At 49.3% G+C, this 19,609-nt stretch overlaps 1 protein-coding gene across 5 annotated transcripts in view; it reads right to left on the bottom strand.

The window, feature by feature from the left end:
* The window catches only part of JARID2 (jumonji and AT-rich interaction domain containing 2), a 254,541-nt gene that overhangs the window by 39,135 nt on the left and 195,797 nt on the right, over positions 1-19,609 (bottom strand). For all 5 annotated transcript variants that reach the window (XM_032861601.1, XM_032861598.1, XM_032861602.1 and 2 more), the window contains one exon: positions 11,607-11,783. In XM_032861601.1, coding sequence (XP_032717492.1) covers positions 11,607-11,783 — 177 coding nt within the window. The remainder of the gene's footprint in view (positions 1-11,606; positions 11,784-19,609) is intronic.

Here is a 19,609-nt window from a genome sequence, read left to right as displayed (position 1 = left end):
CCTGGGATCAAGCCCCACACCGGCTCCACACACCCCACAGCGCTCTCTCGAGTAAGTAAAATATATATCAGGATTTTTAAGGCAAATTAAATTTTCTACGTGTGAACTTAAAGTATTTAAGTCCTAGAACGTTTTTCTACCATCGGAATCTGGATGCCACTGGCCCAGGATCTAAGAAAGTAAACATGTCATGGGCACTGATAGACAGTAATGGGGCTGGACGGGCCTGCCATTTAAACGTGTTTCTTGCATATGTTCCTAGTAACTTCTGAAACCCAAGTTTAAAAGGGCATAAGACCTTTACAAGAATATAAAGGTCAGGGCAACAAAAAGACCATAAATCAGGATGAGTGGTTTCTGTCATTGAAAAATGGTTTCTTGGCCCGCCTGGCCCCCAAAGGAGTGGAGGACAGGACAAGACAGAGTAGGATGCTGACCAGCTCCCCGGGACTGTACCCACATCAGTGGGCTCTAAGACATTTGCATTCTTGAATGTGCCAGAGCAGGACCTGGGGAGGGATATCTGGCAAACAGCCTCTTGGGACGGTAGGCAGTTGGCCGAGAGGGATTTCATGCTTTATCACTCTCAGGAAATAAGACAAAGGGCACAGAACGATGGGTTATATTCAGAAGAGGTGTGCATTAATTCTTGAAGAACAAAGGATGTTTTTGCAGTCTGGGGTTTCGGAAAAAATTCTATACGCAAGGGAAGGGGAGGACTTCTAAAAGGCCGGCCGCATCTGAAGTAATCCTAAGATTTCTGGCCCACGTCTGGATCTGCACAAGGCGTCTGCACGTGCTCACGGCACACTGGGAGACACACCCATGGTAAATGTGCAGGAGTGCCCGTGGAAGGCTCCCCCACGAGTTCCAGAACTGCTCACTTTCAGAATAAAAATATCAGTACAGAGAAACTCAATACAGGAATGTTTTTATTTTGAGAAGGATCGCTGTCAGCATTCTCCAAATACTGTGGACCGCTCCTGTCACAAACACCTCTCTGCCCACCCTCCAGCCAGGAAACAAAGGACTGTCGAAAATCCTACGTGCACGTTTTACAGTCTCTGGGAACAGCACCTCTTCCGGGCCGAAAGTTCCCCTTAAGACAGGCCAGATGAAATTAACTGAAAATATTAAATACCAAGCAGTCTGGAGAGGAGCTGCGAAATTCAATTTACAATGCATAGCATATAAACACATCCCAGCCAATTTTGGACAACAAAACTGATTAAAGACTCCGAAAATCTAATAGAATACGTTCATTTTTTTCAGAACTGCAGGGTGTGCTAATTCTTTAGAAGCATCATGGGGTGAGACGCCAGTTAGAGGACGGCAGCCAGCGCCCACTGTTTTAAGAGCTCACCGAGCATCAGGCACTGCGCTAAGGGCATCTGTCATTCATTCGGTCCTAACAGATTTTTGTTTAATAAGCTACAATTCACATATCGTGTAATTTCCCCATCTGAGCGGACCTACCAATCCCGTGGATTTTTGCATACTCAGAGCTGTGCAACCCATGACTGCAATGCCAAGTTCAAAATGTTTGCATCGCCCCAAGATGAAACGCTGTGCCCATCGGCGACTGTTTTACAATCTCCCCTTTCTGACCCCGAAACAACAGTTTTATTGTTATCAGCTGTTTATGAATGGAGACAGGGAGGTTCCAGGGGTTTAAGTAACTGGCTCACTGACCGCTGGTCAGGAAGGCATCCGAGCCGGAAGCTGGTCTCCATCGGCTGTTACTGATGGCTGCGTAAGCCCCTCTGCCTGGAGCGGAGCGTCTTTACCGTGACCAGGAAGAGGAACCCCCACACTAAAATAGGATGGCCCAGCCCACTGTCCTAGCATGTGTGGGGATCCCAAAGGTTCTGCCTGGAATACTGCATTTTGTATCTCTCTCTCTCACACACTCTCACACACACACACACACACACACACACACACTCTTAAGCATTAAAAAAAATCGTTGAAAATGGCACTCCTTTTTTTTTTTTTTTTTTTTTTTAGATTTTACTTATTTATTTGACACAGAGAGAGCAGCAGTGTGTGAGAGAGCACAGAGAGGGAAAGGCACGCTCCCCGCTAAGCAGGGAGCCTAACATGGGGCCTGATCCCAGCACCCCGGGATCACGACCTGAGCCAAAGGCAGACACTTCACGGACTGAGCCACCCAGATGCCCAGCATCCCTTTCCTTCTTTAGAAAGAAAGGAAGAACAAAGAAACGGCTGCAGGCATCTGGGGGAAGACAGGGGCTTGAGCGTGGTGCCTGCAAACCACAGCACTAAGGCCCCAAATACAGACGCGGAAGATGACGAGCCAACGAGACCCTCTGCCCTAACACTGCACACACTACTTCTCTTCAAAACCACGCTCCCAGCCCAGAGTCCAACTACTGGGAAAACTCACTTGCCTCAACGGGGGGGGAATAGAGACAGACGGACAAAAACATGAAGCTGCCAGAGGTGAGAAGAAGGTGAAGAGGATACCCCAGGAAGAAAGAAGCCTCTCCTGGCCGTCCCTGGCTGCTCCCACTGCAGTGAGACCACCATCCCGCCCTGAGCAGACACGGGACATACCTCCAAGGTAGGACTGGGGTAAACTCATCCAAATGACAGCGTGTGGGCCCTGGCACAACAGGCCCTCAGTGTGAATCCAAAAGCAATTAAATCACGCCAGCTGGGAGTCCAATGGCACGTTGTTTAAAAAGTCTTCTGAGAAATGTCCCTCTTCAGAAGGATGAGCACGGAGAGGAGGGACACTCTATGTGGCTCCTCCCGTTTCTCTAAAGTGCAGAAATGCCTGTGAAAACTCTACCATGGGGGCTGATGCAAACAGTGGACTCACCCCACGTTCCCCTCCGCAAAGGAGGAAGAACGCCCAGCCACAGCAACAACAGTGAGGAAAGGCAACACCAAAGTCATCCCAAACGAATGTATTTGTGCCTCTGGCCATGCTCATCCCACTGGAAGAAAAGTAACCATGAGAACGTTTCAAAAACGAAGCCATTTCAAGTATCAACTCGTAACATCAGTGTCCCAGAGCAGGGTTCTGACAGTGTGGGTTTGTTTCCAGACAGGGATTATGTAAGGGCCCTCTTGTTCGGATCTGGGAGGTCCTGGAGATGGACGAGTGTTCTGGAAATCTGCAGCGCTGGTGGGGTAGGAGCTGCCGGAGGTGTCATTACCGGGACCCTGAAGCATGAACCCAGGGCTACAGATGTGCATGACACGGCCTTTTCATAAACAAATGCCTTTCCATGAGGATGCTCAATGGACTGGAAATGAGAACATCAGAGTCCAGGGGCATGTCTGCAAAACGGAACACCTGCCTGGGGATAGCAGGCCCTCGCAGGAGACGGCTGAGGGCAGCACTGCGTGGCCACAGAGGAGGGTGGTCACAGACAGGCCCACCTGGACACTGGTGGAAGCCCAGTGTAGCGGGGTGAGCCCGGGGGCCGTTTTCTCCCTGGTGCCACCTTCCACCAGGTCAGGTGCCACGCCTTACCTCCACACACTGGCCAAGCTACACTAATACTTAAAGTGGTCACGTTCCACATTTATTAACTTCCCCACATTTCAGGGAGGGTTACCATCCTGAGGCAGGATACAGATGTTACTGGACCTCCCCACACACCTGCACATCCCTGGCACACAAAGCAGGGAGAAGCACCACTCTAACACTAGGAACCATAAGAAAGCAGCTTGCATTCCACATCCTGGTGTGAAAATGATTAATGGGTCACAGGACCTGCCTGACCAGACAATAAGGAAGCCCTTATCCAGGTCCAAATTTTAGTTAGGGATCTTCACCCAGCTCAACAGGGGAGCCTGGAAAAGTCCTTCAACTGGCTCACACAGCAGTGCCCGTCTGCCGCCGTAAGAAATCCCAGCGGTGGCTATTCCTGTCCGTGAGACACGTACAGAGAACTGTTCTTTGTGCTGGGTCAGAAATGAACCAACGACTACGAAGCTACTGTATCTGGCTCCTTTTGCGGAAGAGGAAATTAAGAATCAGAGAGGTTACACACCTTCCCCAAGGACACACAGCTCATTTGCAGCTTTACAAAAGGCAGGGTACAGAGCTCCTGGTGACTATGATGCTGATAAAGACCTCTGTAGGAACTGGGCCAAAAACAAAACGAAAGGAAAACAAGCACAGAAGGAACACGTGATGGGCAACCTGGTGTTACAATTCCAATTAACTAGAAATGGCTGGGTAAGCTGTGCAATGCTGATTATTCCATTTCTGAAGACCACATTTTACTTGTACCACTCTTGGGTGATGACATTCTCGGATCGAGGGCTCTGTGGAAAACCATGCCTGCAGGACTATCCTCACGGCCTCCTGCCTGGGGCCCGACTCCCAGTCATCCCTGGGACGTGCTTTAATAAACCGCTGGTGGCGATCTCTCTCCTTATCACCGCCTCCTTTCTAGAAGAAAGGCTGCAGAAAGGACAGCGTGAAGCAGGTCACCTACCCCAGTAACTCAAGTGTCCCTCCTTCCTCTGCAACTCGTTCGAAGCTGGCCTTTGTCAAAGGGGACCCCCCACCCCCATTTTTCTTTTCTTTTTACATTACGGGCCCTACTGACTTCTCTGCTTGCAAAAAAATCACTCTGTCTCTGGGTCATCTGAAGTCGGAGCAGCGCGGAGGGTTCTGAGCTGGCCTCCAGCTCCTTCCCTTCCACGGGCCTCGCAGAGGAGCACTGCCGTCCTGTACGTTTTAGTTATTTGGCGACCAAGCATGTGAAGGCCAGGCGGGTCACAGCACGAGCACAGACCCAAGCGGACGCTGCCATCCGGACAGGAGTGAACCCCCCCATCGCAGCACACAAGCACTCACCCACCCCCCCTGCCACAGAACCCTGCGCGGGGCCGGCAACATTTCCAAAACCTCGACTCTCAGCGGCCACCTGCCTGCTTCGTGACGGGCGTTAAGAGCTCAGATCTGCTGTGTCCCCCACCGTGAACAAGACCACCATCCACCCCGACCCCTTGATAGTGACTCTCGTACAGGAGAGAACGTAGGCGAACACATCCTGAAAACTCTGGCGCGCGTGGGAAACAGCGCTCAAATCACACCTTCACACAGAAAAGCAGGCAAGTGAGACCACCTACTAAGACAAGTTAGAGGAATCACCCTCTCTCCCGGGGATTTCTACCACCAAGTCTACATACTCAGTGAACAGAGAGCTTCCAGAACTTTTGCTTAGTGCCCACCTTCCAGGTGAGGAGCCTGAGGCTAAGAAAGTAAGAAACTTGCTCCAAGGAGGCAGCCATAAACCGCATGGCCGGCGCAGACGCGTGAGAGCCCAGTGGGTGAGAGTCCCAAGCCTGGGCTTGGAAGCCCTGCACTCCGCTCTCCCCACACCGCATCACCTCGTTTCACCAACATGAAAGGTCAAAGGTGGAGGAAATGCGGCGAGCGTAAGGCAGGCTGATTCCAGAGTGGGAACCGGGGCTAACTGGCTCACTGCCCTTGCTGGGAGGTTCCCCCACCCTCCACCCCCCACCGCCCCGAGCACCACACCTGCACCCATTTCCCATGGCACCTACACTCCCACTGACCCAGGCCATCCCCGTGGGTCAACCGCCTGCCTCAAGTGACCTTGCCATTTCAGTGCGATGGCACGTCGGTGAAAACCTCAGTCTCTGTAACCACTAGGGCAGTGGTCTCTTAAAGGGTCTCTTTTTATTTTTGCCTCTAAGCTGTGCACATTCCGTCCCTTAGAATGCTATCCTAGGTCATCTTCCCAAAATGCACATGTGACCACGGAACACCCTTGTCAAGGTTAAGTGCTTTACTTCAGGAAGGAAGGGAGAGGGGCAGGGAGAGAAAGAACACCCGGCTCCCCACATCACAGGACTCCTGGACACTACATCACGGCTCACATTCTCTCTCCATGCGACCTTATAAAGGCTTTGGTACCCAGACGCCCAAAAAGGGAAAACAAATTCACAAAGAACATCCACACGAAACTCCGGAACACTACTTTTCATAGAGTCCAAACACTCGAGTACCTTAGCTCCTTGTACCAAGCGGCCCCCACTTCCTATCAAGTATGTTTGAACCTGGGTGTGACGAAGGCTTATCAAAGTCATAGGACAGAGGGCCACACCAGGAACAGCAGGAGAGTGAGAAACACAGTGATGGGGGGAGGGCGTACCTGAACCAGACATTAAGCCTGTGTTGTGAAAACATGCGGAGAGAGCCTGAAAGTCTGTTTCTGATCAATTCTCCGGGAGGGTCCCATACCATCAGCCCCTGGGGGAAGGTCCGTATCCCTTATTCATCTGGGTTACCTTCCAAAACCACTACAATGAGCGCAAGGTCTCACACACGTTTTTCATCTGCTCACAAGTTAAACTTATTTTATGTAGGACACAGAAATTAACTCCATAAAATTGCGTAACTGGTTAACGGCAAGATCCTGCCCTCTGTAAGGCTCAGACTGGGTTTTGGCACTTCCCCCGCAAAATCATTTCCAGAACCCCCTTCCAAATCCTCCACAGATACAACATTTTCAGGAATAAGCAAACAAAATCTTTGCCCAACACTCACGGGCGCTAACATTTGCCAAGAACTCTCAAACTAATTTTCCAGGAGATAATCTAGTGCAGTTGATTTGGTACCTCAAGGTGATGTGTTTGGTCTTTTGAACACGTCACAGTAGAGTAACTTTACTAACAACGGTGTTTGTTTAGTACATAGAAGGACTCGGAAGGTCTCCATGCCCATGGCAACACCGTTACCAACTCAGATATAAAACAAATTCCTACTTTTCTAAAGGATTAATAAAGGGCAGGTGAACGGAATTCCAGAGGAAATGCCCCAGGAGGTCAGTGCCTGGGACGGGGCTGGGCAACCCCACACACTGAGCAATGGCATAAAGCAAGCCTGGATCAAGCACTGCAGGAGGAGACTGCAGGGTGGCCACACCCACACGCAAGGACAGACCACCTGGGCTTCATCCCTCCCCTGAGTTCAGGTAGGCACCTAGCCCCATGGGTTCTCACCAGGATGGGGATTCTGGGACCCAACTGGGGTTGAACCCAAAGGCAGACCTTTGAAACGGCAGCCAATCCCTTCCCAGCTCAAAAACTGACATCATCAAAAAGACAAGGGGTGGGGTGCCACACTGAATTAATAATCACAGATGAACTCCATCTAACTAAAGCTCTAAGTCAACAACCTTGGGAGAAATCAGAGTAAGAGTAGTGGACCCTTTGTCTTACCTGCTCCCCCACCCAAAGAAACTTCATTCCTTGGTTAGCAAATATATACACTGTAGATCATAGCACACTGTCTTACACAATACAGGAAACAGAATTTTGTATGTATGTATGTAGGACCCATAAAGAAGAAAATAGTCAGGAGAAGGAGACCCAATGGAACCAGCATTATTAGAATTAACACAGAATGGAAATTCGGGGCCTTGCAACTTTTGGTTTCTACAAGTCTCATCTCGGGAAGTGTCTTTCTGAGTATGGGCAGAGTCAGGGCTCTAATGAAGCCCAGCGGGTTTGGGCATGCTCCTTATTCCCCTTGGTCTTGCACAGTTTGCAGTTGGGGGGGGGGGCGGAGAGGGGAGTGTACAGGAGCACAAAAACCAAAAGGACACTGAGAGGGGAGTGTGGGTTCTCAGGTCAGGCACCCCATGCTACATCCAATGACACACACTGTCCCCCAACCACCCCATCCAAGAGCCCTAAAATTCATGACACAAAAAGAGCCCCAGAATATTTCAACAAGTGAATCCCCAAAGTGAGCATTTAAAACCCTTTTATGGGATGCCTGAGTGGCTCAGTCGGTTGGGGGTCTGCCTTTGGATCAGGTCATGATCCCAGAGTCCTGGGATCGAGCCCCAGGTCAGGCTCTCTGCTCTTCCCCCTGCTTGTGCTTTCTCTCTCTCTGCCAAGTAAGTAAATAAAAAGTTTTTAAAACTTAAAAAATAAAAATAAAACCCTTTTACAGTTGGTGCAGTATCATTCTCACTCACACGTTAACTATTTAAAAGAGCAAAATCTCCTGACATTTTAAGAAATAAAAGTCTCCCTGTATGTGAAGTGCAGGTATGTGTGTCTGTAGACACACACATATTTTCTGTGACTGCTAATGGCAATGACCGTGGTCAATGCAAAACTCTCACCTTCTTCCCTCAGACAGTGGAGACGTCAGTCAATTCCCTCACCCTGACCCCCACCCCGCATGGAACTTTCTAATGTGGCAGCAGCTGTCTGTTCAGCTCAGGTAGACAGAGAATTAGAGAGAGCGTAAGCCCATGCACAACCAAGGAGCGGAACTCGACACTGGAGGGCGCATCAGTGAGACGACTGCCCAGTGAACCAGCAAGTTCAAACAAGCTGCAAGGGAGGAGGTCAGGACCCAACCACATATGCAAAAGCAGTCATGGGATTAATCTACCAGATCCACATGATGGAACTGTGATAGTCTTACCTATAAGAAGTACAATTTGGTCATTAAGATATGGATCTAAGGGGCCCCTGGATGGCTCAGTCAGCTGAGCATCCGACTGTCGATTTCAGCTCAGGTCCTGATCTCAAGGTTTTGAGATCAAGCCCCGCATCGGGTTTCCCCATCAGAGTCTACCTGGATAGTCTCTCGTGCGGCCCCTTCCCCTACTCGTGCTGTCTTCTCTCTCAAATAAATAAATAAAATCTTACACAAAAACCAAAAAATTCATATTTGGTCCTCACTCATGATTTCTGGTCCCAGCTCCCCATGCCCTGGAATTTCCAAAGCACTGAAAGGGATACAGATATCTTTTATTATTTTAGTGAGGGGAACTTTGGAAAGTACCTAAAGATGGGGGCTGGTTGCCAGGAGAACCAACCAGTGGACTCAAACTTTTAGCCCCGCCCCCTGACCCCGGGGAAGGTGAGAGGGGTTGGGGAGGAATGAAATGGCCAAAGACTTGGGTCAGTCATGCCTATGTAATTACACCTGCATAAAAACCCAACAGGACAGGGTTCTAAGAGTTTCTGGGCTGGGAGACCTGTGGAGAAGCAGAGTGGCAGGCATGGAGGGGGCATAGGAGCTCCAATACCCTTTCCCCATACCTTACCCTCCATATCTCTCCATATGGTGGATCTCTATCCTTTATCGTATCCTTTAACAAACTAGTGAAAGTAAGGGTCTCCCTGAGTTCTGCGAGCCACTCTAACACATTAATCAGAGCTGGAACCTCCAATGTGTAGCTGGTGGGTGAGAAGCCCATGTTAACAGGTGAGGGTGGGGGGGCGAGGGGCCGTCTCAGAGGACGGAGCCCTCAACTTGTAGAATCCAATGCAATCTCCACGCAGGCAGTGCTGGAATGGAGTTAAATTCTTGGAGCCCTGCTGGTGACCCAGAATTGCTGGGTACTGTAGGGGAAAGGGGGCCCTCACCCCCGGGCTGGAACTGGGTCCAGAACTCTAGAAGACTGATGAATTCACCCACCCAACACAGTGAGACCATGAAAAACAGCATCAAGGAACCATTCTGACGCTATCCTAATGAAATATATTCCCATCCCATGGACGCAGAGACCAACCGAGAGGGGCTTAACTTCATGTTTCGTTCATCGACTCTCGACTCCTATTAAACCAAAAGTAAAACTAGAAAATACCTCAAGAACTGGAACAAACAAACAAACCCCCCCAGTCTTCTTCCCGGCTTCATTCTACCTCAGAGAGCTCACGGCTTCCGACTGCTGCAGCCAGCAGCTCTGGGATGATAAATTCCTAGTCTGTTCTCTGGAGCGGTGTCTCTCACCATCCCTGCAAACTCAGCAGATAATAAAGTTCCTAACTACCCCCAAATCACCTCCCTTCCTAATGCCTGTTCTATTACCTCCCGCCCTGGCTCTCCAGGCAGCAGTGAAAAGCTGCTCGCCTTTGCTTCAAATCACCCTTGCCCTCCCCTGCACCACACTCTGTTCCCACGTCCAGCACCCCAGGGGCGATTTCCTGGCCGGGCTCCTTGGACGCTCCATCATCTCTCTTTTCATTTCAGACAGCTCAGCGGCTGGAGGGATCCTTCTGAACTTGAGCTATTTTATCTCATTTCCACTTCTAAAATCATCAGCCATTTCCCATTCTCCACGCTGGAACCCTTCCTCCTGCCCAGCAGACCATGTTACTACCTCCATTTGGTCCCTCCCAGTCACCCGAAGAACACCACGCCCTCCACACACACTCAGGTGGGACAACCATCCCACCACCAGGCCACGCGCCACGGTTCACTCACGTCCACGGCAAGTTCGGCTCCATCCCTGCACCCGTATCCCGACTCCTGCACGGAGCTCTCTTCCAACTGTCAAGACCACAGCTGCAGGGGGGGCCCTTGTTCCTCTGAGGTTAAAATTAAGTCAGCACTCCGTAGTCTGCACTGGGAGTATTAAGCCCCTCTCCCCAACTCTAAGTTCTTAAAAAGAGGGTCTCCTCCTCCCCTGTGTCCGCATGCCTCCTAAACACAGTCCTAGTCAAGAAGCAGGACAAACAACCATGTCAGTGACAAGGCAGAAAGGCTCAACAATGGTGAAAGCCAGGCACGGCCCCATCACACCCATCCCGCGCTGGACCTGAGCCTCTACTGCCCACAGGTTCCAGAAAGACAATAGGAGCTCAGAGCAGGGCCGCAGGGAGGAAAGGAGGAAATCTGCCTTTGCCTGAATCACTTATTGACAACACTGGTTCTGTTCTGGCTGAAACCACAGAAGACAGGGGCTGGCCACCTCACAGGGTCTCCGAGCCCCGAATAAACAGGATGCCTAGTGCCCCAGTAGGGACACAACAGGAAATGGGTCATAACAGCTCCCAGAGGGATTCTCCCCACCTCTCCTTGCCTGTTTTTCTTGCCTACTTTCTCTCCCCACCCCCCATCCTCCCTGCTGCAGTGCAGTGAGGAATTCCCAGGACTTTGTTACCTCTGGCCAGGCAGCCAGCCACAATCCCAACCTTCTGAGGTGTCCCCTTCCTCAGGTCCCCCTCCCTTGCAGCAATCCTCACCATCGATGCCAGCTTCATCTTTTCAGGGCACAACTCTGATTACGTCACTACCCTGCTCTAGCCACGGCCGACTCATTCCGGTGGATTCCTCGTTGAGGACCACTCCTGTCCTCCTCCCAAACCACAGCCCTCAAGGAGGAGAAAAACAGTCTAGTTCATAATACAGGTGCATTTACCTGATTCCACATGTTCAATAATAGTTTTCTTTCTACATGACCTCTGCCTGCTAAAAATCACAGTAATTTTAAGTTGATCACAAAAGATTTTTCACGAGAGCTTTTTGGCCATCCCTGTGTAGAGGGGATCTCTTCCTCTTGCGGATCCCATTATCTGCAGTGCTTACAGGACTGACCATCGCCTCCTCAATGAATATCCACATCCTTGTCTTAACAATCTCTTCATCTAGAACATGCGTTGACTGTACTGGGCGGTACTCACCTCTTTGCCCTGCAAGCTCCTAGCACCTAGACAAGGGCCCAGAACCAGCTCTGCAGCCTTCATCGTCCTCTTCTACCTCGACAGATGACCCACTGCAGCTCTCTCAGCCAGAGCTGTGCATTCTAGCATTTTCTGCCCCAAATCGAAAGTGGACCTACCATGCCCATTGTGAACATGCTTGTGGGTTTTTCCTTTCCTGGGGGTTGACTGGCATGAAGATGAAGCATTGTTGGCTGCTGCTTTGACGTCTTCCGTCTCATCGTCTTCCTCCTCGACGTCCTCCTCGTCCTGAGAGCTTCCAAAATACACCATGCTGTTGGGCAGTGCAGGAGAACCTGGCAGGGTTGAAGGAAAAGGGTTCAGACCTGGGTCCTCGCCCCTCATGCAAGGGGCACTACACATGGGGACACTTATTAAGGGATGAAGGTAAATCCCGGTGCCTGAGCAGATAAAACAAAGCTGTTCATCTCCTTGCCAGTTTTATTTTTCAAATATCCCCCAGGACACAAAACTCCATCTGTACCCTTTCAACGGATTTCAAGCGAATTCCCCCAGTAGAGGGATGATGCCATTCACCAAACACAACAAATCAAAAGTTTTAAATCTCATATGAATGGTCTGGGGAAGGAGGGCCATGACGACCACGAAGAATTGAACTGAGCTGGGTGGGGGAGGGGGGGAAAAAAGCAGTAAAATTAAAACACCTACTTAGAATGTCAAGGAAGAGGAGAGACTATTCTGGGTTATGCATTTAACTCACTAACACAAACTTAAACAAATGAATTTAAAAAAGAAAGACATAGCTCAGGTCATGATCTCACAGTCCTGGGATTGAGCCCCGCATCCGGCTCTCTACTCAGAAGGAAGCCTGCTTCCCCCTCCACCCTCTCTCTGCCTGCCTCTCTATCTACTTGTAATCTCTCTCACATGCATGCGCGTGCACTGTCAAATAAATAAATCTTTAAAAAAAAATTTAAAAATAAAAATAACAACGAAAGACAAACTAAGCGATAAAAACACTTTGACACATTCCCATATAAGGTAATGGTCTTGTATTCACAATGAGGGGAATAACAGACAAGGACTCCCCTGAATCACAATGTATTTGGAAGCTACTCTGATATGATGATCAGGTTAGCAGCATGTAAAAGTTACTAAAATAAATCCTGGCACAAGACGAAGCTACAAGTGCTAGATTTAAAAAAACAAAACAAAAACCTCCCAAGAGCAAACCCCGTATCCCTCACTCCTTTTATACCTTAACCTTCTGCTTGTGCCCCTCAATGTTCTCATTTCTGAATTAAAGATAAAGCACTAACACCGGAAGATAAGCTCCATTTACAAAGAAGCACAACATAGTTCTTCTTTATCAGACAACGACAATTTAGAGATCTCTCAACTCACTGATTAAGACCAAAGGCTGCTTAACATCCAAAGAAAATCTCCCAAATTAATTTCCAGCAACAACGTCAATCTTTCTTTTTCCTTTTTAAACATTTATTTATTTCACAGAGAGAGAGAGTGAGAGAAAGAACACAAGTGGGGTGAGAGGGAGAAGCAGGCTCACTGCCAAGCAGAGAGCCTGACGCAGAGCTCAAACCCAGGACCCTGGGATCATGACCTGAGCCGGAGGCAGCCACTTAATGACTGAGCTACCCAGGTGCCCCCGTTTGTTGTTTGTTTTTTTAGTAAATTTTATTTATTTGACAGAGAACAAGAGATGGAACGCAAGCAGGGGGAGTGGGAGAGGGAGGAGGCGGCTCCCAGCTGAGCAAGCAGGGAGCCCAACTCGGGGCTCGATCCCACGACCCTGGGACCACGACCTGAGCCGAAGGCAGGCACCCAACCGACTGAGCCACGCAGGCACCCCAACTTCAATCCTCTTAACCATGAAGTATTTGGGAGGAGAACTACTTCCAAGTAGCAGAAGAACTATTAAATGTGAAATTCATTCCTTCTCTTGCCTTTCCCGAGAATGAGCTAATGCTTCAGTGTATCAACAATGACACAGGTGACCAATCTGCTTTCCTTCCTGATGGAGATCTTGAACTTCAGCCACGAAAGGTTAAAACCATCCCTGTCGGGCTGCCAGCCACATGATCCAACAAGGACACGGAAATGAACGGGCAACAGTGGGGGAGGTGGTATTAAGCCCAATACCGATCTTGCAGAAATGGAAGGACCCACACAGACACCTCCAAGGCCCCTTCTTCTCCTATTCTGTTCTTTCTTCCTTCTGCTACATTTTAAAAACCCCAAAAGTTATGTGGGTCACCCTGCTGGGTAGAAATGAAACCCCAAAGGATGTACATGGCAGAACAGACTTGGCCATGGCCCGAAAATCCATTAAGCTTGCTTGTTTCCACCCCCTTTGATCATTTCCAGGTAGAAGCAGGTTTTCGATGGAAGGAAGGTTCTTATAAACCAGGAGCTACCGATGAAGAAAAAAAGGAAAAGAGAAAACAGCTAGCCAAACTTCCTCTGGAACGACTTATCTATGTATCTGTTCTGAAGTGGTTTTAGAATTAGTGCAAGAGTGACTAGGAGGAGGGGAGAGCACCCTTCCAGGTTCCAACTCAGAGCCCGCAGTTAGGATTCTCCATTCACAGGTGGCTACGGTGCCTCTGTCCGCAGTCCAGTGACCAGTCCTGCTGGACCTTTCCTTCCCGAATCTAACCACAGAAGTACTTTACAAAAAGCAAGACAAACTGTATTTTGCACTCATGAGACAGACAGAAGGACAGAGACATTTATCTCACCACAAGGTCCCACTCATCCCAGCACAGAACAGGGCAGAAGGCAACATGTCACGTGCTGTCGGACAGACCGAGCAAGGAACCTCCAAGCTTGGAACTGGGGGGCTCGGTCATTTGATTTCCCTCTTCTGTGAAATAACCAGGAATGAGGGAGGCATCTCAAGTGCCTCCCAGAGGAAATTAGCCATGCGGGATTTCTTCCAAAAAAGAGCCTCCCCGGGCTCCATCTGGGATACGCGCACCAGCACAGACCAGGTGCGCGCGCGTGCGTGTGCGCGCGCGTGCGTGTGCGCATGCGTGGAGCCCGCAGCAGCCCATGGACCCCCGCCGCCCACCAGGGGGCAGCAGGGGAAGGGATGTGCTGGTAGGGGGTTCAGCCCAGCCCCTCCAGCCTTCCAGCCTTCCTGAGATTCCTCTCAGCACCGAATGCTGCAAATTCTTCAACCAAGGACCACTGGGGAGTCGTGTTTTTGTTTTTTTTTTTAAGGTGTCGGAGAGGGAGTCAGACTAAAAAATGGTCAAGGTTTCAAAGAGACTCTGCTAAAAGATCCAGGTGCAACATATGGGAAACAAAGAGTTTATTTCCATTTAACAGCATCTGTTGAGGATTTTTTTTAGGACTCAAAGCTTGGCTAAGCAGCATGAAGCAACTATCCTATATCTTATACTGAGGATTCTGAGAATGGGGTAAACGTTATATTCCAGAGAACGATAAAATGGAGGAGATGTCTAGATGCATCCAAGCGTTAATATCCCTTAAAGAAAGCACACAGGGTAATTTCTTCCACAAGAGCAGCAAATAACCAATCTTTTGTATGTATCTGTTCTAGCAGCTTCTCCGCAAATACAAACTGCTCTAACCTCTAGAGAAAGTCAGAGGCTGACACAAGGAACAGGTAAGATGTGAAGAGCGGGAGATGGGGTGTTCCCGAGGGGCATTCTCAACATGAAACTCTGAATGCCACCAAGTCCTGGGGGAGCTGGCTCTGCAGTGGGGGTGGGGGGAGGTGCTGTGCCCTCAGTTTGGGGGCACAGGGCATAAGAACAGAGCCCCCGCACACTAACAGGTGCCTGTGCTTCTCGTCAGGACCCTGCTGGACCCAAAGGTAAAATCATCGTCAAAGCATCCTCGCCTTTTTCATACCAATTCTCCCCTCTGGCAGGTGCCACTCGTGACAAACAACCCAGCTCCTCCTGGGTATGGCCTTACTGTCCTTTAGCCTGTGTTCATGAAGCCACCACCAACCAGAAACCTGTCCACCAGGAGTGGCCTTGTGAACTGTGAGCTTCTGCCTCTGAAGAACAGACCTCCAGAATTTTCTCATGCCTTCACATTTCACTAACTTTAGAGTCCAACTGAAGCCAGCAGGAAGCATTAAATCCCACAGAGCCTGGTACCCTATCACCAAGAGTCTACTGTATGTGATCCCGTGAAGCCCCTGTTGCTGGCCTGTCCCATTTGCAAAGCCGGCATTCAGATCAAGACAAACCAGCATGGGTGGCTCAGTGGGTTAAAGCCTCCGCCTTCAGCTCAGGTCATGATCTCAGGGTCCTGGGATCAAACCCCACATCAGGCTCTCTGCTCAGCGGGAAGCCAGTTTCCCCCTCCCCCTCTGCCTGCCTCTCTGCCTACCTGTGATCGATCTCTCTCTCTCTCTCTCTCTGTCAAATAAATAAATAAATAAATACTTTAAAAAAAAAAAAAAAAGGCAAACCAAGAGCTGGCCAAGAGTGGAAGGAGCTTTCATTCTCATGGAGAGAAAACCAGTAAAATCATCCCATTATTTCAGGCCACACTAAAAATAGTCGGTGACAGAGAAGCACTGTTTTATACAAATACCTGGAGAATAACGGGGGAACAACTTCAAACAGATAAAGGTAAGCATAGAGCCTATAAGGAACCACAACTAGTCAAAGGCATGCACGCAGAGTACATTCATTTCTTCTTAGCCTAGATCCAAGCTCGATTATCTAATTTACAGATTAGCATAGAGCAGGAGCAATCTGCTAGACACAAGAAAAGGTGAAGGAAAGGCATTTTATAAACCCTAAAGCAATCTGGGTTATTTCTCGCTAGTGAAAACGACCCCACATTCCTCAGGTTTTTAAAAAGGGGTGAATGGGTGTGTTACACAGTCATTATCGATGCACAGTCCCCAGAAAGCTCAATCCGTGTTTAGTATTTGAAAAGAGAAGAGCACGTATGCTTTTAAAGTTTTCATCAAAAACACTATGCAGCTTACAGATTCTGGTACATAAGCAAGCATCATCTCTAGACAATTTATTAGGGAAAATTCTTTACTACAAATATCCGAGGAGGCAGACTTCAGGAAAAGCTTGCTGGGGGTCTAGTGCGAAAACCGGAATGGAGCTACAGGGACAAGGAGACCAGGGACAGGGGACCGTGTGGTTTCACAGCATGAAAAAGCTTCCCCAGAGAGCTCTTCCCTTTCCATAGCAAGACCCACCTGCTGCACACCAGAAAAGATGGGGAAAACAAGGGGTCTCCCAGGGGGCTCAGCTGCTCCCCGTTCACAGCTCTTCCCCTGGTGTTCTCAGGGTGGTCCCCGCCCCCCACACAAGCGCTGTGCGCGATGTTAATTAACAACACAGCGAGGCTGACTCACCATGCAGAATTACATCCTGTCTCCCTTGCAAACTGTAACTCTAGCAATGTAATCAATGAAAAGGCCAAGGTTTGGAAAGACTTAAGGAATGTGTGGGGTATCTGGGGAGGAGCAAGGGAGCTTCTATACCCATTAAATTATAAAAGTGTATTTAGCATATACAGTTTTCTCCTAAAATCACAGGCAGATTTTTCTCTTCTGATTATTCAAGTGCATTAGCAAATGCGGGAAAAAAATCTGAACTTGGATCAGATAAGTGGAATTGGGAGTACAGAATGCATGCGTGCTTTGCCAAAGCCGTATTTCATTACTTTTCAGAATTAGCTGGCAATGTCTCCACAATATTTACTGAAGTGAAAACCAAATGTTTTCATCTGGACAAAAATCAAACTGTGGTATGTTACAACCACAACAGAAATCATTTTAATCCAAAAGCTTGCTTTCTCTAATTTGGGCTGTGGTTTCCATAAAATTGGATTCTTCTCCATGAATCATAATCATGTACACATACAAGCCCTTCTTCCCATTATCTTCCCTCCCCCGACCAGTTCTTTATCTTAACAAGCTAAACATAGCTCCGTTCTATTTTGGAAAGACCCTACGGGGATTCCCTGCACGCTGTCATTTAGCTGGGGAGTCCAATCCTGTAGCCTGACCTAATAAACCCAGCTGGCCCACCGCCTTGGCATTTCCACGATTGATCCTTCAGGTTATGCAAACAGAATGAAAAACAGTCGGCTCCTACTACCATACAAAGACATTTTAAAACAAAACTTCAGAGTGAAGTGGCAGGGGCTGGGAGCTGGGGGTAGGGAATAGTTGTTTGCGGATTTCCTGAGTTAGGGAAAAGCTCCAACGGCTGACAAGGGAGAGTCACAGAAAAATGCAGCTGCAATGGCCCTGTGTCGTTTGCCTACCTCTGGACGTACCAGGCACCAATGCTCCTGACCCAAACAGAAAAGAGCTCTGAACTCATCCACAAGCTCGTGTTACCCCCGCAGGTAAACACAAAGTAAACACAAAGTGTCCTGAAAGGCTGTGGGACAGTGAGGACACACCGAAAGGAAGGGTCTCTTGGTCTCTTCCGGGTTGGCCTTTATAATTTACCAGCAAAGAGCTGAAAACAGGAGTTCCCCAACTTCGTCCACCGCGTGCCCTAAGATTACAGGCCATAGCCAGCCTCTCCGTGTGCTATTTTCTTTACAGTAATCCACATCCACACGTCAATGACTTAGGTGTAGAATATGGCAGAAAATGAGTATCACTTGTTCTAAAGGAAAGGTAATTAAAAGTACAGTAAAATTTTAAGACGTTCAGCTAAAGCCATCTCTGGCACCACCGGGGATACAAGAGGTCATGGGGAACAGCCCGCCAAGCTGGAGGCCAAATTCAAAGGCAGCCCCTAACTCCTTATGGGGTAAGGAGTTGCCTCCATGTGACAGTGCCCCATCCTGGGGCTGCTACCCCTTTTTACACATGCAAATCCGAATCGCTGGAAAAAGACCCTCCACGGAATCCAAAAATCTAGACTGAGGCGTCAGCTCAGCTGGCACGTGCTTTTTTGCTCTGAGACCGTCTGCCTGTCTGTACAGGCAGGATGAAGTCTCCAGCCACAACAACCGTGATGGCCCTGAAGGGTCGAAGATCACGTATGCAGAAGCACCGTGAAGTCGGCCTCGCGGAACCGCTATTAGGTTACTACTCGGCTTCAGTGACAAAAACTTAGACCTCGAACATCAGGCCGTTGGGTAAACTCCACAAGGTCAAAGCGAAAGCAACTGAGTTCCCGTCTGCTTTCCTACAAGGGAAAGGCAAGCGGGTCGAGAACAAGAATCTCGAGGTAGGGGGTAGATGCAAAGTGAACTCAACAGTTAGGATTTCTGCAACTGGGAGTGAGTGAGTGATGCCAAGAGCTGGAAACCTTCAGCCCCGTGAAGGTCTTCTAAGAATAGGGAGGGAGGGAGGGAGGGTGACACCAACCCCCCTCCGCACCTGGCCAATCTTTCGCACAGCATCCCTCCCCCGTCGCAGCTCCCTGGCATGGGCCTAGGGGCACCTGCAGCCAGCTATGCCCATCTGACCCCACATCTGGGAAACTCCCCAACGTGAGGGCACGTGTTCTGGCCACCGGCCCTAACACAACAGACTGACCACGTTTGCTTCCAATGATTGCTGACCCGTCTGTAGCGACGGAAGCAGCTAGCTTTCAATCAACAGCCGGAACTCTCCCCTTACAATCTTGCCCAGGTTTCTTATCTACACCCAGGCTTAAAACAGAACACAAACACCCGATGGAACGCAGTGAGGGCTCTCGGACTCCAACTCCAACAAACAAACAGCCAGGACGACTTTGAAAGTTCCTGACTTCTACCCATCAAGTTCAGAAGTGGAAACAAGTTAGAAAGGGGCTTTAAGAAGGTCACACGGCCACTCTCTGAACACAGAAGTCTGTGCTCTCTTCATCATGCGAAACATCCACAAATCCTAACAGACACCGAATGCTAAAGGCAGAGTCACCTTGCCTGGGGGACACGCACACTGTGAAAATTAATAAAGGGGGACTTCGTGAGAGGTGGGAGGCTGGAAAGGGGAGCTGGGACACCATCCATGTAAATTACGGGAAGAAGTGTCAATTTCCAGGCCCCGACAGAAGAATGGCAACAGGAAAGACTCATCAATTACAGGCTGCATCAGGGACGATAAGACACGGCGTATCCGGTAAGAAATCCACCACCCCTGCTACTCAGCCCCTGAGAAATGGTCAGCACCCTGAACTCT

The sequence above is a fragment of the Lontra canadensis genome, unplaced genomic scaffold (genome assembly GCF_010015895.1).
Source record: "Lontra canadensis isolate GAN:19392208 unplaced genomic scaffold, GSC_riverotter_1.0 scaffold21, whole genome shotgun sequence".
Classification (NCBI taxonomy): domain Eukaryota; kingdom Metazoa; phylum Chordata; class Mammalia; order Carnivora; family Mustelidae; genus Lontra; species Lontra canadensis.
Note: the sequence above shows the minus strand (reverse complement) of the source record. Positions and strands in the feature narration are given on the sequence as shown.